This window comes from Martes martes (genome assembly GCF_963455335.1).
Source record: "Martes martes genome assembly, chromosome: 10".
Taxonomy (NCBI): Eukaryota; Metazoa; Chordata; class Mammalia; order Carnivora; family Mustelidae; genus Martes; species Martes martes.
In genome coordinates, this window is record NC_137898.1 from 17,934,063 (window position 1) to 17,955,870 (window position 21,808).

Below are 21,808 nucleotides of genomic sequence, written 5' to 3' on the forward strand. Positions count from 1 at the left end.
GGAGAAGAAAACATGACTGGGTGCAATCCAAAAACAGTGGAACCCATAGCCAACTAGATCCAGGTCAGTAGTAACTCAATCTTTTTCCACAAATTTTAAGCAGATTAACTTAATTTATCCAAATTATTTTCATAAGTAGTTTTTATAGCTAGATGCTGTGAACTGAAGGTAATCTTTTTCTCTAAAAATGAACTTGAACACAATGACATTAAAATAGCAGTAGAAAATGTGATCTGTAATGCTGCCACACAAGATGTTGTTGAGAACTACTAAGGTCACTCATCTAACACCGTGGTTAACATGTATGTAGAAGTGGATTGCCTCTGTAAGTTTCTACGTGTTTATTTGAAATTGTTTCCCCTTTTCACGACTTCCATGTTGCCACGCTGAAGTCAGAATTTGTGGACTAAACCTATGAAGGATGATGAATCACTTAGTTCCCACCTATAGCCGCAGCCATGGATAGAGAAGAAACAAAGAAACATAGCTTTCTGGAAAACAAAAGATAGTTTCCTCACCTTTATTGAAGATGAAAGGTCCTGATGCTGACTTCTGTGTCTGTAAACCCTTGAGGAAAAATATGTTGTTATATTCCTTAGCAGGGATAGGGAAAGGAGAAAAAGAGGGGGAGAAGGAATAAAATGTCCTATGATCATTTGTAACAAGGACTCACTATGGAAAATCCATGCGTAGATCATTCAAACAAAGAATAAATTCTTGTATATATTCAATTGTTCCACTAATTAGCAATGAAGACTTCAAGTTCATCTTAATTGATTAAACTATATCAAAGGAAAAACTTGTATTATCTTAGATAACATTTCTGTCTCAACAATAGGAGATTTGAAGAAACTTCATGACTCATTTAATTCCATTTGTAAAATGTGACTAGGATTATAGATCTATTCCAGAGCAGTATTCTTTTTATTTAAAGACTGACTGATTGATTAGCGAGAGCATGCACAACAGACAGAGGAGCAGAAGCATAAACAGAGCGAGAAGCAGAGGTAGAAGCAGACTCCCCCTGAGCAGAGAGCCTGAACCTGGACTCAATCTCAGGACCCCGGGATCAGGGCCTCATCCAAAGGCAAACACTTCACTGACTGAGCCACCCAGGCACCCTTTTCTGGTGCTTGTAACATACTGTCACTATTCAATTTATATGAATAAGAGAAATTTAATATCTTTCTGTCCTTTTTTACAAATATCTCCAAAGCAGTTATGAGTGGAAGGTGTGGCCTCCTCTTTAGTCACACCTCTTGGGTCATGATGGAAGATTTCACAGTTGAATGGATGGTGATGGAGGTGATGGAGGTGATGGAGATGATGGAAGATTTCAGTGATGAATTCAAAATGCTAGTCAGAAATTCTGTGATCTTTCCAGATGGACCATAGACTTATAACCCAAGCTGATTCCATGGGAAGGATGAGCAATGTAACAGAATTCATTCTGCTGGGCCTGTCCCAGAATCCAGAACTGAGGAAATTCCTATTTGCTGTGTTTTTAATCACCTACTTGATCACAATGGCAGGTAACCTCCTCATCTCTGTCACCATCTTCATCAGCCCAGCCCTGGGATCTCCCATGTACTTTTTTCTGTCCTACTTGTCTATTATAGATGCTTTCTACTCTTCTTCCATAGCACCCAAAATGATCTTTGACTTGATCTCTGACAAGAACACCATATCCTTCAACGGCTGCATGACTCAGCTCTTTGCTGAACATTTCTTTGCTGGAGCAGAGATCATCCTATTAGCTGTCATGGCCTATGACCGCTATGTAGCTATCTGTAAGCCCTTGCATTACATGACCATCATGAGCCAACCTGTCTGTGCTTTCTTGGTGGGAATGGCTGTGATTTTAGGCTTTCTTCATGGAGGGATCCAGGTATTGTTCATGGTCCAGTTGCCATTCTGTGGTCCCAATGCCATCGACCATTTTATGTGTGATTTAATACCCCTCTTGGAACTAGTCTGTACAGACACTCACACATTGGGGCCTCTGATTGCTGCCAACAGCGGGTCACTATGTCTGCTCATTTTTTCTATGCTGGTTGCTTCTTACATTGTTATCCTGCGCTCCCTGAGGACTAAAAGCTCTGAAGGGCGTCGCAAAGCCCTGTCTACCTGTGCTTCTCATATCACTGTTGTCATCTTATTCTTTGTACCTTCTTCATTCCTATATTTGAGACCCATGACCTCCTTCCCTGCTGACAAAGCTGTGGCTGTGTTTTACACCATAGTAACTCCAATGTTGAACCCTTTAATCTACACCCTCAGAAATGCAGAAGTGAAAAGTGTCATGAAGAACCTCTGGAGGCAAATAACGAAAATTGGTGATAATGAAACTTGGGATTAGAGTATTTACATAAAAATATCTAGTGAAAATTTAGAGAGATTTGTTACCCTTCTTAGTTAATTAAACGTGGGACAGTCAATTACCCTGTCTGGATCACTTTTCTTCAGAAGTATATGTATTGTGGGCAGGATCAACATACCCATTAAGGCAAAGCATGGTGCCTAGAGCCAACAGTAATTCTAGAAGCCCTAGAAATGGTTAATTTCTTTTAAAGTAGGAGAAAAAAAATGAATGTAATGCAAATCCAACTTGTAGTAGAGTCATCTTTATACCAATGCTGTCATAAAATGTAATTTTAATATTTTTAATGGAGGAGAACTCATGAGGACAAATAGCAAGGGACCACAGAAGTCATAATGTTGCCCTGACTGTGGGTATGATACAGGGAAGCAGCAATATTCCTGAGCACTCTTTACACACCACACTACAGCTAGAATGAAGTTTTATTTGAAACAAGTGAAACCATATATGCAAAAACGTATAGAACACCAGGGAGTCTTCAAAAGTACTTTCATCCAAATATACTTTTTCTTATCTTCCTAAACTTTAGAGATTTACAGATGTTCCTGCACCACAGTAATAAAAACTCTTTACTTTCCACAAGCCCATGAAAAGAACACTCGTACACAAAGGTACTTTTTAAAAATTACATCACCTCCATTTCTTGTAGTATGCAATTGTCTACAGAAATATTAGAGGCAGAATGGGCTAATGCAACAGAAATAGAAGTGATCAAGTCCGTAGAGTTAAGGCAGAAAATATCTGTATGTTAAAGTTGTGTTTTAGACATGGACAAGGCAGAGTCTGAACAGCTGGGGCAGGAAATTACCAGTGATGTAGGAACAAGTCTGTGTCACAAACTGAACAACAATGACCACAGATCTGGATTACAGAAAAGAATTCATAACAGGTACATAATGAAATTCTAGGAGAGATTCAGAAACAGTCAGATGCTTTGAAGTCAGAGATTAAGAGCTTTGGATCAAATGGGCTTGATTTCTCATCTTGTCTCCAGCATCAATTAACCTTTTGATGTAAGCATTTTGCTTCATCTCTCTACTGATTGTTTTAATCTGTACAATGGAAATAACAGTGCATACTCTCTTAAATTGTGGGAATTAAATAATTTAGATTGAAAAAATGAATCAGCTAAAAATTAGTGAAATTGCTCAGACATGGTTACAGCCTTCAGAGATGTCACCAGCACAGAAAGTAAGCCAGAGACAACAGTTGTTGACAAGAAGAACCCAAGAACACCACTACCAACCACCATTCACTAACCATGATCACAGGAGAACCAAACAGCTGTGCCAGCCTCACTTCACTTTAAAATAAGTCATAAAAGGCATCTGGATATGAGTAGGGACAGCAGAGCAGAGATTTACTATCTCGGCAAGGAATCTAATGGGACCTGTGAGCAGATCTCTGGACACTAAAAGCTAGCCCCCCACCAACTCCCTAGTCTGGGATGCAAATGTCCTTAAATATCCCTGCAGTATCAAATGGGGGAGCTGGCTGGAGAAACTGTGACGTGTCTGAGCGGAACATATTTCAAAAGCTCTCACTGATGTTGGATCCCCTTCTGCTGCTCTCAAAGCAGAAAAGGGGAGAGCCACTGCAGTGCCAGAGACTGACAGACCTATCTATGTACAGAGCTTGGGATTCCTGAGGAAGAGCTCAGAAACTTGTCTTCAGCGGGTGATTTCATAACCAGGGATTAAATATCATGTGATGCTGACAGTTCTCATGTTCTCAGGATTTCAGATCTGGTTGGAGCTTACTCTCTATGAAGGCCTTTTAAAAATAAATATTTTGCCAAAACAAACTAACAGACAATTATGTAAGGACAAAGTGGTGGTTGCCAGTGGTGGGTGTGGGGGGAAGGGTGAAATAGGTAAAGAGGAATAAAAGGTACTAACTTTGTTATAAAATAAATACATCAAGTGGGTGAAAAGGACAGCATAAGGAATATAATCAATAATATAATACTGTTGTATGGTGACAGATGGGTGACTACACTTATCTTGGTGAGCACTGAATAATGTACAGAACTGTTGAATCACTATTTTGAACACCTGAAACTAATGTAACATTGTATATCAATTTATCAATTACAGTTCAATATAAATTCTAAAATTTAGATGTTTGACATAATTTCCTGTGAGTGGACATCTTATAAATATATGCAACAGTATGGTTAAAATATCAAACTTGTGAAGATCTCTGTAGTTTCTAAGAAAGATGTGATGAAATAGGAAAATGTAAAAATAAGGATGACAATCAAAGAAAGAATATTACCATATGGTTTCACGCATATGTGGAATTTAAGAAACAAAACAGAGGATCATAGAGGAAGGGAGGGAAAAATAAAATAAGACAAAATCAGAGTGGGAGACAGACCTTAAGAGACTCCTTTATATTTATTTATAAGTCAGAAAGAGCAAAAAAACAGAGCATAAGCAGAGGGAGGGGCAGGCAGAGGGAGAAGGATGCTCTCCACTGAGCAAGGAGCCCAATGCAGGACTCAATCCAGGACCCCAAGATCATGACCCAAGCCAAAGGCAGATGCTTAACCGACTGCGGCACCAAGGCATCCCCGTTGGAGACTCTTAACTATAGGAAAGAAACTGAGGGCTGCTGTAGGAGAGGTGGGTAGGGGATGGAGTCACTGGGTGATGGGAATTATGTGATGTAATGTGTGACATAATGAGCACTGGGTGCTATATGCAACTGATGAGTAACTGAACTCTACACCTGAAACTGATGATACACTATATGTTAATTAATTGAATTTAAATAAGATTTTAAAAATAAGGATGATGATGATCATGATGCTGATGAAGACAGCTAATGTTTCTGGAGCACATTCTATGAACAATGTCCTGAGCTACCCATTCATTTATATGTTCTGGAGGAAGTAATTTCTGTCCATACTTTTTTCATTAATGTAAGTCTCAAACTGAGGAACCTACCTCTGTTTAAAACATTTCCTTTTTTGAACATAATGGTGAACATGCCCACAGGATCCTGTGAACATCAATAAAACAATGCTAGTATCAGTAATTGTGACAGGTTGTTCTGAGTATTTGCTAGGTGCAAAGTACTTTGTAGTCACATTTTTTTATTATTCAATTCTTACCAAAGCCCAATAACTCCAAGGATACTGATTTCCCCATTTCACGAATTAGAAAACAGTGGGCTGGAGTAGTTGATTATATAGCTCAAGGTCAATATGCAAAAATTTGCCTGAACCAGAATTCATATCTAAGCCTGTTTCACTCAAAGGCTTTATGAATTATCAAAACCATGTTCTAGCTGCTTACTATAAGGAAACAACAAAATAAAATTTTTACATTTATCTCTAATCTTTGGAATTTTCTTCTTGAAACCCTTTCACCTTCATTGTTTTGTTTGTTTTTTGTTTTTTATTTTACTTATTTTCAATGTTCCAAAATTCATTGCTTATGCACCACACCCAGTGCTCCATGCAATACGTGCTCCCCTTAATACCCACCACCTGGCTCACCCATCCCCCAACCTCTCCTCCCCTCCAAAACCTTTAGTTTGTTTCTCAGAGTCCACAGTCTCTTGTGCTTCATCTCCCCCTCCAATATCCCCCAACTCCCTTCTCCACTCCTTCTCCCAATGTCCTCCGTGTTATTCCTTATGTTCCACAAGTAAGTGAAACCATATGATAATTGATTCTCTCTGCTTGACTTATTTCACTCAGCATAACCTTCTCCAGTCCTGTCCATGTTGATACAAAAGTTGGGTATTCATCCTTTCTGATGGAGGCATAATACTCCATCATATATATGAACCACATCTTCTTTATCCATTCATCTGTTGAAGGGTTTCTTGGCTCTTTCCACAGTTTGGCAACTGTGGCCATTGCTGCTATGAGCATTGGGGTACACGTGGCCCTTCTTTTCACTACATCTGTATCTTTGGGGCAAATACCCAGTAGTGCAATTGCAAGGTCATAGGGAAGCTCTATTTTTAATTTCTTAAGGCATCTCCATACTGTTCTCCAAAGTGGCTGCACCAACTTGCATTCCCACCAACAGTGTCAGAGGGTTCCCCTTTCTCCACATTCTCTCCAACACACATTTTTTCCTGTCTTGCTAATTTTGGCCATTCTAACTGGTGTAAGGTGGTATCTCAATGTGGTTTTGATTTGAATCTCCCTGATGGCTAATGATAATGAACATTTTTTCATGTGTCTGTTAGCACATTCATATGTCTTCATTGGAGAAGTGTCTGTTCATGTCTTCTGCCCATTTTTTGACGTGATTATATGTCTTGTGTGTTGAGTTTGAGGAGTTCTTTATAGATCTTAGATATCAACCCTTGTCTGTAGTGTCATTTCCAAACATCTTCTCCCATTCCATGGGTTGCCTCTTTGTTTTGTGACTGTATCCTTTGCTACGCAGAAGCTTTTGATCTTGATGAAGTCCCAAAAGTTCATTTTGCTTCTGTTTCCTTTGCCTTTGGAAACATATCTTGAAAGAAGTTTCTGGGACAGATGTCGAAGAGGTCACTGCCTGTATTCTCCTCTAGGATTGTGGTAGATTTCTGCCTCACATTGAAGTCTTTTATCCATTTTGAGTTTATCTTTGTGTATGGTGTAAGAGAATGGTCGAGTTTCATTCTTCTACATATAGCTGTCCAATTTTCCCAGCACCATTTATTGGAGAGACTGTCTTTTTTCCACTGGATATTTTTTCCTGCTTTGTTGAGGATTATTTGACCATAGAGTTGAGAGTCCATATCTCAGCTCTCTACTCTGTTCCACTGGTCTATGTGTCGTTCTTGTGCCAGTACCACACTGTCTTGGTGACCATAGCTTTGTAGTAAAGCTTGAAATCAGGCAACGTGATGGCCCCAGTTTTGTTTTTCTTTTTCAATATTTCCTTAGCTATTTGGGGTTTCTTCTGGTTCCATACAAATTTTAAGATTGTTTGTTCCAGCTCTTTGAAAAATGCTGGTGGAATTTTGATTGGGATGGCATTGAAAATATAGGTGGCTCCTCACACCAAAGGAAACAGTCAAGAAAACAAAGAGGCAACCCATGGAATGGGAGAAGATATTCACAAATGACAGTACAGACAAAAGGTTGAAATCCAGGATCTATAAAGAACTTCTCAAACTCAACACACACAAAACAGATAATCATGTCAAAAAACGGGCAGAAGACATGAACAGACACTTCTCCAACGAAGACATACAAATAGCTATCAGACACATGAAAAAGTGTTCATCATCACTAGCCATCAGGGAGATTCAAATCAAAACCACATTAAGATACCACCTTACACCAGTTAGAATGGCCAAAATTAGCAAGACAGGAAACAACGTGTGTTGGAGAGGATGTGGAGAAAGGGGAACCCTCTGACACTGTTGGTGGGAATGCATGTTGGTGCAGCCACTTTGGAGAACAGTATGGAGATTCCTTAAGAAATTAAAAACAGAGCTTCCCTATGACCCTGCAATTGCACTACTGGGTATTTGCCCCAAAGATACAGATGTAGTGAAAAGAAGGGCCACGTGTACCCCAATGCTCATAGCAGCAATGGCCACAGTCGCCAAACTGTGGAAAGAACCAATATGCCCTTCAATGGACAAACAGATAAGGAAGATGTGGTTCATATATACGATGGAGTATTATGCCTCCATCAGAAAGGATGAATACCCAACTTTTGTATCAACATGGATGAGACTGGAAGAGATTATGCTGAGTGAAATAAGTCAAGCAGAGAGACTCAAACATATAGTTTCATTTATTTGTGGAGCATAGGAAATAACGTGGAGAACATGGGGAGATGGAGAGGAGAAGGGAGTTGAGGGAAATTGGAAGGGGAGGTGAACCACGAGAGACTATGGACTCTGAAAAACAACCTGAGGGTTTTGAAGGGGCGGGGGGTGGGAGGTTGGGTGAGCCTGGTGGTGGATATTATGGAGGGCACATATTGCATGGAGCACTGGGTGTGGTACATAAACAATGAATTCTGGTACACTGAAAAGAAATTTAAAAAAATAAAAATTTAAAAAAAAGAATATCTAACAATTTTAAATATCTATGCCCCTAATGTGGGAGGAGCCAACTATATAAACCAATTAATAACAAAATCAAAGAAACACATCGACAATAATACAGTAATAGTAGAGGACTTTAACACCCCCCCTCACTGAAAAAAAAAAAGAAAAAGAAAAGAAAGTATAGGTGGCTCTAGGCAGTATAGACATTTTAACAATGTTTATCCTTCCGATTCATGAGCATGGAATGCTCTTCCATCTTTTTGTGTCTTCTTCAATTTCTTTCATGACTGTTCTGTAATTCCTTGAGTATAGATCCTTTACCTCTTTGTTAGCTTTATTCCCAGATATCTTATGGTTCTTGGTGCTATAGTAAATGGAATTGATTCTCTAATTTCCCTTTCTATATTTTTATTGTTAGTGTATAAGAAAGCAACTGATTTCTGTACAATTGACTTTGTATCCTGCCACATTACTGAATTGCTGTATGAGTTCTAGTAGTTTGGGGGTGGAGTCTTTTGGGTTTTCCATATAAAGTATCATGTCTTCTGTGAAGAGAGAGAGTTTGACTTCTTCATTGCCAATATGAATAGATTTTATTTCTTTTTGTTGTCTGATTGCTGTTTCTAGGACTTCTAGTACTATGTTGAACAACAGTGATGAGAGTGGACATCCTTGTCCTGTTCCTGATCTCAAAGGGAAGGCTCTCAACCTTTCCCCATTGAGGATGATATTCACTGTGGGTTTTTCATAGATACATCTTATGAAGTTGAGGAATGTTCCCTCTATCCCTATACTTTGAAGAGTTTTAATCAGGAACGGATGCTGGATTTTGTCAAATGCTTTTTCTGCATCAATTGAGAGGACCATGTGGTTCTTCTCTCTTCTCTTATTGATTGTTCTATCACATTAATTGATTTGTGAATGTTGAACCACACTTGCATCCCATGGATAAATCCCACCTGGTCATGGTGGATAAACTTTTCAATGTACTGTTGGATCCTATTAGCTAGGATCTTGTTGAGAATCTTGCCATCCATATTCATCAGGGATATTGGTCTGAAATTCACCTTCATTGTTTGAACCAACCTATAGATAGACTTGCCTTAATAGATAGGCCAAGCTGAAAATGTGCAAGTCTGCAAAGAACCAGCTTATGACTAGTCAGTAAAGTGTAACTCCATGAATGTTTTGATGCCCTGTAACAAGAAATTTCTTTGAAATTATTTTCTCCTCCATCAGCAATAATTTATACATAAGGAATGACCTTTGGCTTATATGGTAGTATTTTCCCCTGATAAGTAAGTAACAAGTATTTTTGATATGAATATGTACTCATCCTGCTGTATCCATTAAAAAAGAAAGAAAAATACTTCACTAAGGGAAAAAAATTCAAGACAGGTGAAAACTATGTTTCTAAGTACCTTGCTGGTAGCCCCATAACAATAAGTTGTGGAATAAAATTCTCCAATGCAGCTCATCTGTTTTTCCTCCACAAGCATATTCTCAACAGCACTTAAAGTTTGGAAGCTTGTACTATTTCCAGGCTTTCTTATTCTGTTGCCCACTGATAGGAAAGGGCACCAACCTAGAGGTTGATGCTCTTAGAGGAGGCTGTGCTCTTAGAGCACATATGCCTTTCATAAGAGCATGCACTAAGGATTAAAAATGCCCATTTTTAGACATGGAAACCAAGGATCAGAAAAGTTTATTTAAGCTGCCTAGTAAGCTGAACAAAGAAATCATTTAGCCCCAAAGCTACCCTTTTAGGATGGCACAGGCCTATTCATATTCATAGAAGAAATGGAAGGAGCAGTGGAGGGATGAGAAGAGAGAGGAGGTGTGGAAGGAGGAGAGGAGAGGAGGAAAAGATAACCAGGGTATCTACCAAAACACTGATGGTGACCATCTCTGGGTAACGTCTTATAGGTGGATTTACACATGCACAAGTGTGTGTGTGATGTGTATTGCCCACCTTTGTTTTCCTAGGTTCAGAATTTTAAAATAAATATGTATTTGGGGAGAAAGGTGTTTTACCATATACTTCAAAATGGAGACACCGCTACTTTTGTAAAAAAAAAAAAAAAATAGTAACAATTTTTAAATCATATGGAAAACTTCTGGTCATATTTTCTTATGTGTTTATTCTAACAAGTTGAAGTTTTTCAAAAATAAAGAGTATTCATAAATTAGTTGGGCTCTTAATGATGACTCGGGCAACAAAAACAAGCAAGCACTACAATCACTCTATTATGCTGGTTGATATCTTAACTGGACTAGAAAGTGCCTGTCAAATTTCAACTAAAGTTAAGTACGCTTTTCTAGAGCGCCTCCTGAGATAAAATTGTGGCACATTAGGGGGAAGATAGGCTATTTTTTAGTAAGCCTCACCACGACTTCATATTTATTAGCTGATTGGAAAATTGGCTCAATCATACTTTTATTATCTAATAACAGAAATGAAAGTTCTCCTATTCAGATTCAAGGTCTCAGAATTCAAGATCTCCATTATACCTAGTTTTATTAACTAGACTATCAGAATGTGACAAAATAAAAGACAATGTTTATTTTTCCTAGCAACTTTGAAACTGTTGTTTTTGTTAGACATAGAAATTTAGGGGTACAACAATAACTACTTCCTGATGAGCTCCTGAATTTTTTGGTTCTTGGAGACTAATTGTGAATACTTATTGTTGTCAAACTGTTTTTCATATTAATTTCTAGTTTGTTTTCTCTTAGTGCAAAAAGTGGATATGTTGCAACATCATGAGTTACAGATTTTTTGGGAAACAAAAGAGAAGTTTATTATAAATTATGGCAGCTTTCACTCAAATGAAACCTGATAAGGGATGGGGTCAGAGTTCATAAAACCAGGAAAAGAATGGAGCACATATGGGCTTATGTTTCAGATTCCAGAACACTGTCATCCCTTGAAATCTGAAATAGAGGGAGTTAGAAAAAAAAAAAGGAAATGCTACTTTGCATCACGGACCAAAAACTAAGCCATTCTACTCTACACACAGCATATATTTCACACCTAGCAGAGATAAAAAAGTGAAAGAATGCAATCTCTGTATGGAAGGTTAGGAAAAGGTTGAGGAACCTATCAAATAAATCATGTTGTGTGTATATGTCCCAGAACTTGGATTCCGAATTTTACATAGATTTTCTAATTTAATTCTCACAGTAACACCTTAGATATATATTATCTTCACTTTTCATTTAAAGACAGGCACCAGAGGCTGACAGAAGTTTGGTCACTTAGGGGTTCCTTGGTGGCACAGTCAGTTAGGCATCTGACTTCTGGTTTCAGCTCAGGTCATGATCTCAGGGTTGTGTGATCGAGCCTTGCATAGGGCTCCACACCCAGCATGGAGCCTACATGAGAGTCTCTCCCTCTCCATCTGCCTACCTCCCTGGCTCACACACTCTAAAAAATCACTCTTGTGCTCTCTCTCTCAAATAAATGAAATCTTTTTTTAAAAGAGGAAGTTTGGTCACTTATTCGAGATCATGTCACAAGTAAGCATGGGAAATAAGAAACTCAGGTTCATCTGTCTCCCAAGCTAAGGTCTTATAAAATAGCACCTATGCCAAGGATGTCATACAGGGTGATGAGAAGAAATAGAAGCCTTGCCCAGATGGACACAGGCTGCTGTACAAGGCTAAGTATGAAATGATTTACCTTAAGTTGTATTTTGTCTCACATTTCTACAGCTCAATTACCACACAGACTGGAATGATATAACATGGTTGCTTTTGAAAGATCTGGATGATGGATTAAAAATAACTGATTTGGGGGCACCTGGGTGGCTCAGTGGGTTAAGCCTCTGCCTTCGGCTCAGGTCACGATCTCCAGGTCCTGGGATCAAGCCCCGCATCGGGCTCTCCGCTCAGCGGGAAGCCTGCTTCCTCTCCTCTCTCTCTCTCTCTCTGCCTGCCTCTCTGCCTACTTGTGATCGCTCTGTCAAATAAATTTTTTAAAAAACTGATTTTGAGTTCTAGCTTAGGTACTTTAAAGCCAGATAACCTTAACTAATCAATTAATCACATCAGGAGACAAAGTTTCATTTCTAAAACAGAGAAAATAATCATTCCTGCCATATATGTCTCAAAATTATGCAATTATAGTAAAAAGACTAAACCATAGAAGTCTACGAAGATGAAAAAATAACATGGAATAAGGTGATTTTCCATAATAAAAACAAGTTCAGGTTTGTTCCACTTACAGAAATAAAGTCATTTCTGTTTCCTGCTTTACCACTCATCACACACCTTCGCCTTCTTACTGAGTGAAGAGCTTTCTCACGGCATTTTTTACGTCTTCATTTCTCAGGGTATAAATGACTGGATTCAACATGGGTGTCAGAAGACCATAAAATACTGCTATGTTTTTGTCTATGGACAAAGTAAATGATGGTCGCATATAAGTAAATATACAAGGCACAAAGAACAAGGCAACAACAGTGAAGTGGGCCCCACAGGTAGACAGGGCTTTGCGTCTCCCCTCTGCACCATGGCACCTCAAGGAATGCAGGATGACAATGTAGGAGGCAGCCAGCATGAGGAAGTTCAACAGGCAGATCACACCACTGTTGGCGACCACCAGCACACCAATGACATAAGTGTCAGTACAGGCGAGTTCTAGCAACGGGTACAAGTCACAGACAAAGTGATCGATCACGTTAGGGCCACAGAAGGGCAGTTGAAGGACCAAGAGGAGCTGAACCAGTGAATGCAGGAAGCCTCCCAGCCAAGCCACGCCCACCAGCAGGGCACAGAGATGCCTGGTCATGATGGTCATGTAGTGCAGGGGCTTGCAGATGGCCACGTAGCGGTCATAGGCCATGACTGTGAGCAGGATGATCTCAACACCTCCCAAAAAATGGGCTCCAAAGAGCTGAGCCAGGCAGCCCTCAAAAGAGATGGCACGCCCCTCACACAACGAGTCAGCAATGAGTTTAGGGGCCATAGAGGAAGAATAACAGGTGTCAATAAAGGATAGGTTGGCCAGGAAAAAATACATAGGGGAAGCCAGTGTGGGACTGAAGGTAACAGTGACCACAATGAGCATGTTGCCACACACCGTGACCACATAGATGATCAAAAAAACCACAAAGAGGACCCTCTGTATCTGTGCATTCTGTGAGAGTCCCAGCATGAAAAATTCTGTGATATTGTGCGGCATTTCCACAGAGTCCAAAGAGGAGAATGCACGTATGCTCCTGCCTATAAAGTCAAGAGAGAAACACAATTTTAACAGAATTACAAGGGGGAAGAGTTGTTGCAAGGTTTTCTTGGGAAGCCCCCACTTCCCTTTGTCTCTCCTAACACTTTCTGTTCCAAAACTCTTGTACCAATTCACTTTGTTAATCTCTAAATGTGAGCATGTCTCTTGTTAACTTTAGCATCAATGGGCAGTAGGTACCTAGTTATTACATGAAAATAATAATTGAATTATCTAAATTTTAAATTAGTTTTGTTACTACAGAAACTGAACTTTTGGCAGAACTTGATTTTCTAATTCAGCTAGCAATTTTCTAATTCATCTGACAATTTACAGGAAGTTTCCACATAGATACAACAGCACTTGAGAAAACCAAGTATATTAGGATCTCCTGAAATCTCTGCACGTAGAGTCCACACCCTTCGAATTAAATCTTTCTTCTTGAACTTTTCAAGGAGGTTTGTTATGCTTTCCGTCAGTGTTTCTGATGGCAGCACAAACTGATGTAAAAGAAACTGAAGCAAAACTTTCACAGTCTTGCTTCAGAACTCACAGAACTGACAGAACTAAAAAGCTGACTGGCGGCAAATAGAGACCTCTCCAACTTCCATTTCTCTCCCTGCCCATCTACTCCCACTCTGAACCCATGGTGGGAGCAAAATAATGTCCAGGACATTATAGCAATCATTCTAGCTAAAAGCTACAAGTCATTCTGCATTTATGGGAAGGACTCAAAGTACAAGTTCAGTGATCACCAATGAAAGATCCTATTAAGTAATGAGTACCTGCCTATTCATTAAAGCAAGCTACCAGGCAAGGTAGGGAGAGCAGATACCCCATCATAACCAGCTATAAATTCACCTGGCAGAATATTCCTACTCACCTTTTATTCTCCGAATGATAGTAAGGAAATTCTTGTGCCTATCTTAGTTTTAAACAAAAAACTGACACTAACCCCACCCACCACCAACCTATGATTTTCCTGGAAATACAGGTCTCTTTAAAGTAGCTGAATCTTTCCAAACTGCTGAAGATCTGATGCTCTGTATAATAAGAATTAAGGTAGAATCATTACGTGTCAGAGGAAGAGACACTCAGATATAAGAAACACTGGGGAGGGATGCTTGGGTGGCTCAGTCAGGCTCAGGTCATGATTCCAGGGTCCTGGGATCGAGTCCCGCATCAGGCTCCTTGCTCATCGGGGAGTCTGCTTGTCCCTCTCCTTCTGCCTCTACCCTCTGCTCGCGAGCTCTCTCTCTTTTTCTCTCTCTCTCACTCTGTGCATCTCAAATAAATAAAATCTTAAAAAAAAAAAAAGAAAAAGAAACACTGGGGAGAGGATTCCTGTGTTCATCAAGAAGCTGCCTGCTTTTTCTCTCTCTCAGTTTTAGTTCAAGAAGGCAAATGTAGCTTCTGCTAGTGGCATGTCTGATGGGAGCCCTTTCAGAGCAGAACATTATGGCCAAGAGGACAGACAGTGGTGATAAGTGCAAACACCTGGGTAGCATGCAGTTTTTGCCAAGCACTAACCTAGCTGCTTTATGTATATCAGCTCATTTAAGCCTCTCGTTATCCCCATGAGGTAGATCGCTGTTTTCAACCTCCCTTTGCAGAGCAAGAAAGAGAGACACACATTAGCAACTCACAGAAGCACACTCAGCTAGTAAGTGCCAGAGCTGGGGCTTGCAGCCAGGGAGTCTTGCTACAGATTCTGTGGGCTTCCTGGCACTACACTGTCACTTAAACTTAACCGGGTTTGACTCCTTCCTCTGCCATTTGTTGGCCATTTAACTGAGAACAACTCCTCAAAGCTTCAATGTTCTTATCTATAAAAAAGGAAAATGAAAGAACCGCTACACCCTGTGGTTGCAGAGAGCAGTAGATGAAAACAGGGCATGCTGAGTGTTTGTACGGAGCCTGGACGGGATAAAAATCCAATAAATGGCTTCTCTGAAATCATCATCATCAATCAACTCTGTGAGCAACAAACTCTTCATGTAACTTAAGGACTCAAGGACCTAAGTGGATGAATTCAAAACTAACTTAGTTATATTGAGCATAACTAATTATATTCAAAACTGTAATATTACAAATACAAAAAATGCCCTAATACTGATCCTCATAAAGAACACAGAGAAAATGCAAACAGATATGAATAGCACAGAATTGATCCAAATAATGAATTTATATGCCCCAAAATTAAAATGTTAAGCTGATTCATCTCTGCAATCTATTAAGTAAATTATTTGTTAAAAGCTAGTCAGAAGAAAAAGAAGTCATCATCTCCTCCTCGAGTTACCCATGAGAAAATTATTTTGTTGTGGAAAGTAATGAGAATTTTAGTAAAATTATTCTACTGAAGTTTTGAGTTGCATTTTTCTTTTTTTTTTTTTTTAAGATAGATTTATTTATTTATTTATTTGACACAAAGAGAGCACAAGTAGGCAGAGCGCAGGCAGAGGGAGAGGAAGAAGCAGGCTCCCCGGAGCAGGGAGCCCAAAGCAGGCTCGATGCCAGGACCCTGGGATCATGACCTGAGTCAAAGACAGCCACTTAAAAAAAAAAAAAAAGACAGCCACTTAACTGACTGAGCCACCCAGGCACCCCTTCTTTTATCTAATTTTAAAAACAGATTATTAAAAACTTACATTGACTGGATCTGAGGACAACAACAAGTCTCCAGGTTTTGTGTTGTGCTTTGTTTTTACACCCTAACACCATGGAAAGGTGGATGTGGAAGAGTCCTTAGAGGATCATCAGACCAGCTCCAAGCATATCATCCCAAATTTCACTGTTCACATGATTAAACTTCTGGATGAGAGTAGAATTGTTTTATCCATTGAGATAAAGCACAGACTGGGCAGTTGCTATTGATTACCAAAACTCATCTGAGCTGAAGGTTTCTTAGACTATTACAAAGTGAAAACCCAAAAGATGGTCATTCATTTACAAGCAGCTGGGAATTTGTTCTGTTACCCATTTCCCCTTTATCTGCTTAAGAACCTGATGGCATTTACAATCATTTATTTTCAATTGTCAATCCTAAAGATGGGGGATTTCAGACTAAGAGAGACTAGATGCACTGATTCAAGGTCACATGAGTGACCCATGGCAGAGGGGCAGCTGGAACCCAGATTGGTACCCCAACCTGAGCCCTTTCCAATGCAACTACCACCTTCTATTACCTGCCTTCTCTAGAAGGAGGAGCAGGATCATTAGCTCTGCTTTCTGCTAAGGATATTCACCAGCACAGTCTTGGGGAAAAGCTTTCTCCTTCCACTGGACAGGGAGTTATAAGGGAGTTGGGAGCGATAGCTCAGGGACTGTCCGTGCCATATGGCTTCTGCCTTTCCAAGGGAGAATAATTCTCCCTCACAGGATCACTCACAGAAGCAGTGCTAGAGCTTGTGCTTCCTTCATGTATCAGAACAATGTTAGCGCCATCATTTAATTAGTCCCCTGAATAGAATTTTGGTCTCAAAAGGAAGTGACTTCTCCTGTACCTCTTAGAAGTGCCCAATGTCCTTCTGGCGTCTTGAGAGAAAAAGTATAAATCATCAAGAGATAAGGATAATTAGGATATTTAAAGAACTCATACTGGAGGGTCAGTGTCCTTAGAAAAATTGCTGACTGAAGAACATCGGGAAGAATCAAGAGCATTTACTGAACATCTTCTATGTTTTAGGCACAGGTCTTTCATCTTCCCTCTTAAAGCTGAGAGAAGAGGATCACTGTCCTTCAAGCAGGAGGGGCAGAGGGCGAGAATCTCATGCAGGTCCCACACTGAGGACCCAGCTTGATGCAGAGCTCAATCTCAGGACCCCAAGACCGTGACTCAAGCTGAAATCAAGAGTCAGACACTTAAACTACTGAGCCACCAGGTACCCCACTATTCTTCATTTTAGTTCAAGAACTCCCTAAGTCTTGTTTCTTAGAACTGCAATGCAGCTCACAAGCTTCTTTCTTCCTTTTCTCATCTCTCCATTACAGAGTGGGATCTGTGCCATTCTGGATGGTTCCTCCCACCTTCCCTCACCAGTGTTTCCCCAGTAAATCTCTTGCACATCTACTCTGTCTTACCTTCTGCTTCTCAGAACTAGGACTGATCTAGAAAATACAAAGAACTCTTAACAAATCTCAGGGCACCTGGGTGCTCAGTCAGCTAAGCGGCTGCCTTCAGCTCAGGTCATGATCCCAGGGTCCTGGGATTGAGCCCGTCAGGCTCCCTGCTCAGTGGAAAGCCTACTTCTCTCTCTTCCTTCTTTTGCCTGCACTCATCCTACTTGTGTTCTCTCTCTCTCTCTCTCTCTCTGTCAAATAAATAAAGTCATTAAAAAAAGAACTCTTTGGGGCACCTGGGTGGCTCAGTTGGGTTAAAGCCTCTGCTTTCAGCTCAGGTCATGGTCTCAGGGTCCTGGGATCGAGTCCCGAGTCAGGCTCTCTGCTCAGCAAGGAGCCTGCTTCCCTTCCTCTCTCTTTCTACCTGCCTCTCTGCCTACATGTGATCTCTGCCTGTCAAATAAATAAATAAAATCTTAAAAAAAAAAAAGAACTCTTACAAATCAATAAGATAAAACAACCACATGAGATTAGAACAGCACTTCAGCAAAGAAGATAACCAATGGCCAGTAAACATCTAAGGGGGTAGGACTCATCTGAAAATAAGATATAGGACCACAACAAAATACCACTGCAATGTTTCCCCTACGTGCCTAAAACTAAAAGGATGGTCAATACCAAGTATTTATTGTCAATATAGAGGAATGGTATCTCTCCATGCTGCTTGTACAGATGTATAAATGTTTTCTAAGTATACACGGGATATATATAAATATACATATAACCAATGACCCAGAAACACTATACCTAGGTATAAACCTAGAGAAAGATATGCAGCTCACATGGAAAGATACATCACCAAGACTCTTAACAGAGCTATTTGTAATTTGTAAGCTATTTGTATTTGTAATTAACAGAATGGGTAAAAAGTGTTGGTATATTTATACAACTGACCAACAGAATGAAAACAAGTGAATGACAGATATCACAACATGAATGAATCTCACAAACACAATATGAGCCAAAGAATCCAGAGTTAGTGAATGATTGCATATATGATTGTATTATTTAAAATGTAAAATAAGCCAACCTAGGGATATGTACATAGGTGGTAAATATAAAAGTATTAAGAAAAGCAAAAAAGTTTTATCACAAAAGTCACCTTAGTGTTGACCTTTAAGGGAAGAGAAAGATGTATGAATGGAAAGATATAAGGGATCCTGGGAGGGCTAGAAATCTACTTTTTGAACTCCTTTGTGGTTTTATGGGTGTCCCACTTTATGAATCAAAGATTTTTGTCTTGATTTTTTAATTGTCTGATTATGTTGTGTCTTGGGTGGATTTCTTTAAGTTCATCCAGTTTGAGATTTACTGAGCTTCCCAAACCTCTGAGTTTATATATTTCACCAAATTTGGGAAGTATTCAGCCATTATTTTTTTAACATTTTTTTCTGAGCCACATTATTTCTCCTCCTTTTTCTGAGACTCTAATGACATAAATATTAGACATTTTGGTATTGTCCCACAAGTCTTAATATCCTGTCCAGTATTTGTAAATTTTTCCTCTCTGTGGATAATTTCTACTGATAGAGCTATTGATCTGACTGGATAATTTCTGTTGATCTATCTTCAAGTTCACCTTTCTTTTATGTTCTTACTATGCCACTGAGCCGAGCCAGTGAATTCTTTATTTTGGCCATTGAATCTTTCAGTTCTCAATTTTCAATTTCATTCTTTTTTATAATCTCTATTGCTTTGCTGACACTTTCTACCTTTCCGTTTGTTTCAAATATGTTCACCCTTACTATAGGATCATGATTATAATGGTTGCTTTAAAGTCTTTGAAAATTCCACTGTCTTTGTCACTGAGTCTGCTGGGGGTTTTTTTCCACTTGTTGAGATTTCCTCCTTGGCTGTATGTCGAGTAATGTCGGATTGTATCTTGGATATTTTGAATATTATGTAATGATACCTGATCTTTTTAAAATTGAGAATGTTGAACTTTTAATTTTAGCAGGCAATTAATCTTGCTAGTTTCAGGTTGCAGTTTCTAACCCATCTTCTGTGGGCTGTGATTCCAAAGTCAGTTCAGTTAGCAAATTTTCCAGGGTGTTCTTCCACTCTTTCTCAAAGGTAGGCCACCCTGTGAACAGTCTGGGACTTAAGTAGTGGTCTATCCTATAATGCCATTCTCAAAGACCTTGGAAGGCTATTTGAGTTCAGATTCACACATTTCACTGCTCTGAGGCAAAGAGGCAAAAATCTTAAGAAAGACACTCTGAGTTGGGTGTTCTGGAATGGGACACTGCCCCGCTCTCATTGGGTGAGGGATAAAATAACTAATAAAAGTTCCTAAAACATGACTTGCCAGAGCCTTCTTATTTTAAATCACCTCCAGGAGCCTAAAAGAATTGCAATCACTGTCAGGATAGCTTTGAGAGCTGAAATAAAATACTTTAACACAATATACTGAGAGAATCATACAGTTTTTCTCCTTTGGCCTATTAAAAGTAAAATCCATTATGTTAATGAGCTTCCTAATTTTAATTCCCAGGGACTAGGTCTTTTTTTGAAGATAGGATTTGAGTGTGATTCTATTCAGTGTGATGCCTGTAGAATCTAGAACCTCATCTGGGATGCTGTTTTTTATCAAAGAACCAGCTTGAGTTTATTTATGAGTTCCAGTAAATTCTGTTCATAATGTCTCTTTGTTGTTTGGGGGAAATCATGTATGTTTATTGTACATTAAAAACAAACATCTAAAAATACATAGGTAAAACTTCAAAGCAAAATAGAACAAAACCACAAAATTAAGTACTGTTGCCATTTTGATAAACCTACTTCAAAATACACATCCCTATCCAGACCTGCACAGGCAGGTTACAAGGTACAAAATTTTACATCACCAGGCCATGTGTTGTTTCATAACCTGACTTTTTTTTTTAAGATTTTATTTATTTATTTGAGAGAGAGGGAGATCACAAGTAGGCAGAGAGGCAGGCAGAGAGAGAGGAGGAAGCAGGCTCCCCACTGAGCAGAGAGCCCGATGCAGGACTCGATCCCAGGACTCTGGGATCACGATCCGAGCTGAAGGCAGAGGCTTTAACCCACTGAGCCACCCAGGTGCCCCTCATAACCTGACTTTTAAGTTCTGTCTTAAGTTGTAAACACTTTCTATGACAACGAATATAGACAAATGCCACCTGTTTAAACCAATGAACATAATCTGTGTACCATGGAACATAAGATTGTGGGGGAACGTGTAGCTACTGGCATTAGATATGAAACAGCGAAATTAAGAGCTACGGAAACCAGGGAAAATATTGCATAGGAAATGTTATCACATCTAGTGAGTTTTTTTCTTTTTTTACTTTTGTCTATAGTCTTCTTCCTGCCAAAGAAACTTTTACAAAATTCTTTTCACTGTATTATCAATAAAATATAGCCCTCAAGCAGAATACCTGGGACAGTGACCAGAGAACTCAAAAGGTACAAGTTACAATAAGACTTACAAATGGAAAGCAAAGCCTTTCCACAGTAACGAGTGACCAGGAGCAAGCATTTTACCAAGTGGATTAGAGAGAATCACAGCCTCCTGGATGTTATACTGAATAGTGACTCTGGACTTGAAATAAATCTGGGCAAGGGCATATCAGAGATTACAATAAGAAGATTGATAACAGGAAGTTTAAAAGCAGGAAACACAAAATAATACATTCAGAGGAAGATCTGTAGATAGTAAAGCATTGTGCATTTTGGCAAGCTCATAATTGAAGGCAGACAGAAAGATCTGGATTTAAATTCCAGCTCAAACTTGGCTAAGTAAATCAACCTCTGTGAATACATTTTCTTCATTTTTAAAAAGAAAATCATGTCAACTTCTTATGAGGACAATATGAGACCCCATTTGTAAACTGATGTACCAAGTCAATGCTCAATTGTTTCTGTGTATGTGTGTGCTCACATGGACATAATGTTTAGACATTAATTGCAGAATTTCACAACATATGATAGTTATATTAACTTTAGTATAAACCTATTCTGTGCACTTTCATGATTTGAGTTCATCAATCCCTAATTTTATTTGCTGTATTCTCAGAGTCCCAAGCTGTAGATTCTTTCCAATA

At 39.3% G+C, this 21,808-nt stretch overlaps 2 protein-coding genes across 2 annotated transcripts; one reads left to right on the plus strand and one right to left on the minus strand.

Annotated features, from left to right (window-relative positions):
• Positions 1-1,384: 1,384 nt before the first annotated feature.
• LOC308350790 (olfactory receptor 4C45-like) lies at positions 1,385-2,359 on the plus strand (the record flags this gene model as incomplete). The annotated part of the gene is made up of 1 exon (XM_080816280.1): positions 1,385-2,359. The coding sequence occupies one exon, from the start codon at positions 1,385-1,387 to the stop codon at positions 2,357-2,359; it is 975 nt and encodes a 324-aa protein (XP_080672406.1).
• A 10,321-nt stretch (positions 2,360-12,680) lies between these two features.
• LOC308350296 (olfactory receptor 4C3) lies at positions 12,681-13,583 on the minus strand (the record flags this gene model as incomplete). Its single annotated transcript, XM_080815433.1, has 1 exon — positions 12,681-13,583. The coding sequence occupies one exon, from the start codon at positions 13,581-13,583 to the stop codon at positions 12,681-12,683; it is 903 nt and encodes a 300-aa protein (XP_080671559.1).
• Between the last annotated feature and the right edge of the window lie 8,225 nt (positions 13,584-21,808).